This window comes from Sinocyclocheilus anshuiensis, unplaced genomic scaffold, assembly GCF_001515605.1.
Source record: "Sinocyclocheilus anshuiensis isolate Anshui unplaced genomic scaffold, SAMN03320099.WGS_v1.1 scaffold2334, whole genome shotgun sequence".
Classification (NCBI taxonomy): Eukaryota; Metazoa; Chordata; class Actinopteri; order Cypriniformes; family Cyprinidae; genus Sinocyclocheilus; species Sinocyclocheilus anshuiensis.
This window is the reverse complement of record NW_015558923.1, coordinates 173,276-177,224: the sequence shown is the minus strand read 5'-3', so window position 1 is coordinate 177,224 and position 3,949 is coordinate 173,276. Positions and strand designations below refer to the sequence as shown.

The 3,949-nt window shown below is 37.2% G+C and overlaps 1 protein-coding gene across 1 annotated transcript in view; it reads left to right on the top strand.

Moving 5' to 3' along the window:
* The window catches only part of LOC107681539 (rho-associated protein kinase 2-like), a 54,794-nt gene that overhangs the window by 46,807 nt on the left and 4,038 nt on the right, over positions 1–3,949 (top strand). The window contains 7 exon segments of the mRNA XM_016477844.1: positions 666–786; positions 789–1,042; positions 1,132–1,300; positions 1,645–1,715; positions 2,673–2,761; positions 2,909–2,987; positions 3,123–3,381. Coding sequence (XP_016333330.1) covers positions 666–786; positions 789–1,042; positions 1,132–1,300; positions 1,645–1,715; positions 2,673–2,761; positions 2,909–2,987; positions 3,123–3,381 — 1,042 coding nt within the window.

Genomic DNA, 3,949 nt, shown 5'->3' with positions numbered 1-3,949 from the left:
TATACTTTTTACATAATTTTTAAAAATTAGATTTTACTTAAATATTTTAGATTTTTAGATTTGTTTACACAGGTTTCCAGCTGAATAATAGGTTTCACAGGGGCTGAATATGGCTTTTTGTGTCTCTGTGATGACTGAGAACATTTTTAATTTTCAGACCTGCAGAATCTCAAGAATGAAGAGCAGTCCATCACTCAAGTGAAACTTGCCCTTGAGAAACAGCTTCAGTCAGAGAGAACTCTCAAAACACAGGTGCACCATAATGTTGTCCTTGTAGCAGATGTGAATCAAATTGAGCTTGTTGATTTGTATTTACTGCCTCAGTTACTACTTTTTCTTAATTTTATTGGCTTTTTACTCTAGGCAGTGAACAAGCTGGCAGAGATCATGAACAGAAAGGAGGTCAGAGGTGGTGGAAGTCGCCGTGGTCCATTGCGGAGGAGCAGTATTCCGACCTGGAGAAGGAGAAGATCATGAAGGAGCTGGAGATCAAAGAGATGATGGCCAGACACAGACAGGAGCTCGCTGAAAAAGACACCACCATCACCTCAGTGAGTTACACCACACTTCAGCTATTAGCCGCTGTTACAGAAATCACATTTAGATTTGCAGCAGTCTTGAGGACATTGGATGGTGTTGGGTTTAATTGTCCCATCCTTCCACAGTTAGAGGAAGCTAATCGCACATTGACGAATGATGTGGCAAACCTGGCCAATGAGAAGGAAGAACTCAACAACAAGCTAAAGGAAACACAGGACTGTAAGTTACCCAGATCTTACACTGATAGTGGCTAAATACGTCAACCATTATATTATATTATATTATATTATATTATATTATTTTACTCTAGGCGGTGAACAAGCTGGCAGAGATCATGAATAGAAAGGAGGTCAGAGGTGGTGGAAGTCGCCGTGGAAATGATACAGACGTGAGGAGGAAGGAGAAAGAAAACAGGAAGTTGCAGCTGGAGCTGCGTTCCGAGAAGGAGAAGCTCAACAGCACTATCATCAAATACCAGAGAGAAATCAACGACATGCAAGCGGTATGACCACTAATCAGTCTGAAGAATGCCACACTGCTTGACATATAGCCAGAATGCTTGTTTCTTACCCTTGTTTATTTTTGCTGCAGCAACTGGCAGACGAGTCTCAGGTGCGTATCGAGCTACAGATGGCTCTGGACAGTAAAGACAGTGACATTGAGCAGCTGCGCAGCCTGTTGAACTCTCTTAACGTCCAGTCGCTCGACTCTGCCAGTATGAGCAGTGGCCCAGACATGGACACTGACGAGTCACTACCAGGTACGGTGAAGTCCTTTTCCAAACTTCTTTTCATTCTGTTTTCCTTTTTCACAACTTTTCTTTTTAATTCACTTACCTTGTGTTTTCTTTACATCATTCCATGTCACCCTCCTTTCTCTCCGCTTAGTTTTGGTCTGGTTCTCAGTTCAACTTTTGATCTTTCACCCTTCACCTCACTGCAGAGCCTGACCCTACAGGTGATCTGCATGGCGTTCAGTGCATGACCTTTTGACCTCTTAAGACTTGCGTAGACCTTATGCTTTCCCTTGACAGGCTTTTCTCTGATGTAGTTTTATAAAACTGCTCTGTTGTATTATACATGTCTTTCTCTGTGTGTTGTACAGAGACAAGACTGGAGGGTTGGCTGTCTTTACCAGTGAGGAACAACAACAAACGCTTCGGGTGGGAAAGGAAGGTATGTTTTGCATGTTTAAAACAAGTAGTTAGCTAAGGATGCTATGATGCTATACTGTTAAAAAGTGCAATAGTATTAACATCAACATGACATTTAAATTGACCTGTCACTTAAGTAATCAGTGCATCATTAAAAAAAAAAAAAGGTCAGTAAGACAATAAAGAACAAAAAAAAAAAACAAGTTGCAATTAATAATTGTAGAACAAAGATACAAATGAAGTAAACGTAACTTGTTGCTAATATCTTTATTGTGTTATCATTTAATTTAGATTGATTTTTTTATTAATTTATGGCATCATATATAATATATGACATCATGGTGGATGTGCATGGGAATTCAAATTAGTGATTATTTAAGCTAAATTAATGTGTCCAGTTTTATCTTGAACCAAAACTATTAAAAATCATTTTTGGTAATTTAAATAAAGCTGAAATAAAATATGAATATTCAATGAAATTAGAAATTAGACATGTTGCCTTGGCAAGTAACCGAAATAGAATTTCAACTGAAGTATTAAAATTACTGAAATAAAAACTGAAATAAAAAATAAATGAAAGCTAAATATAAATACAAAAAACAAAGGTTGCAAGCACATAACATAATTACTACAACTTAAACTATAATTAAAATGAAATATAAGAATAAAAGATTTCAAAATATGAAAAAATAATAAAGTATATCAATAATACAAAAATGACACTGTGTTGTTATAGTGAGTGAATAAACTACTTAACTATTTAATAAACCTGTCCTATTTGAATTATTAACTCATGTTGTCTGCAACCACATGACAAATACTAATTACCTGGGCTAAACCTAAATCTCAAGTGACTTTGCAAACAGGAGCTAAAGCACTAGAGCTGTAGTGCTAGACACTGATACCCTTGCATTAGAAATCCCATCCAACCCTATCATGCAGGATTCAGTGAGTCTTTTGTTTCTTTTCTCTCCTCTAGTATGTTGTGGTGAGCAGCAAAAAGATTCTTTTCTACAACAGTGAGCAGGACAAAGAGCAGTCCAATCCTTACATGGTTTTGGACATAGAGTGAGTCCTTTTACTCTTTAAATCCATTTGGTTACACAAATTCATTTTGTCCCAGTGTAAAAAAAATTTCCCTTTATCTTTTTGACTGACTTAAGTCATTTCTGTCGTCTTGTCATTATCTTAATTTCTCTGGTATTCCCTTGACAGTAAACTTTTCCATGTGCGTTCAGTAACCCAGACGGACGTCTATCGCGCTGACGCCAAAGAGATCCCCAGAATATTCCAGGTATATCGGTACCACAGATAACACAGGCAGGGTATCAGGGAACCTAATACCTGGGAAGTTTTATAAAATCATATTTGAATCCTAAGAATAATGGCTGTAAGCTAAGGACTCATAGCTTATCATTGCTTCCCCCAGATCTTGTACGCTAATGAGGGTGAGAGCAAGAAAGAGCAAGAACTGGAACCTCTTCCTGGAGACAAGTCCAGCTACATTTGCCATAAGGGTCATGAGTTCATTCATACCCTGTACCACTTCCCCACTAACTGTGAAGCCTGTACCAAACCCCTGTGGAACATGTTCAAACCACCTCCAGCTCTCGAATGCAGACGATGCCACATCAAGTGCCACAAAGACCACATGGACAAGAAAGAGGAAGTCATCGCTCCCTGCAGAGGTGAGAAAGGGCTCTCTTCTTTACTACCTTAATGAGTAAAAAAAGGGTTCACTGGCTCCTGGAAAACCTGGGATATATTCAGAAATTATTTTTTCAGTTCTAAAGTATTTATTCAAGTAAGAGTTACTTTTAGAGAGAGCAAAAGTACTATGAAATTGTGTGTGTGTGTGTATATATATATATGTATATATGTGTGTGTGTGTGTGTATATATATATTAGGGATATCTTAAAATGCATTCAAAATTCTGAATAATTTGTAATATATAATTATTCACGGTATTTAGAAGTGCCCAAGATAACAATATCGTGCACATTCATTACCGTGATATATCGCATTACCGAATACTGGCACAAGTCTAATATATATATATACATATACATTAAGTAATTTTGCAGACGCTTTTATTCAAAGTGACTTACAATTGCGGAATACATAAAGCGATTCTTCTTAAAGGGGTCCTATTATGCTCTTTTACAAAGTCTTTGGGGTTGTACTAGAACAGGCTCTCATACTAGGTTGTTCGAAAAACACATTATTTTTCACATATTTTACATTATTACAACACC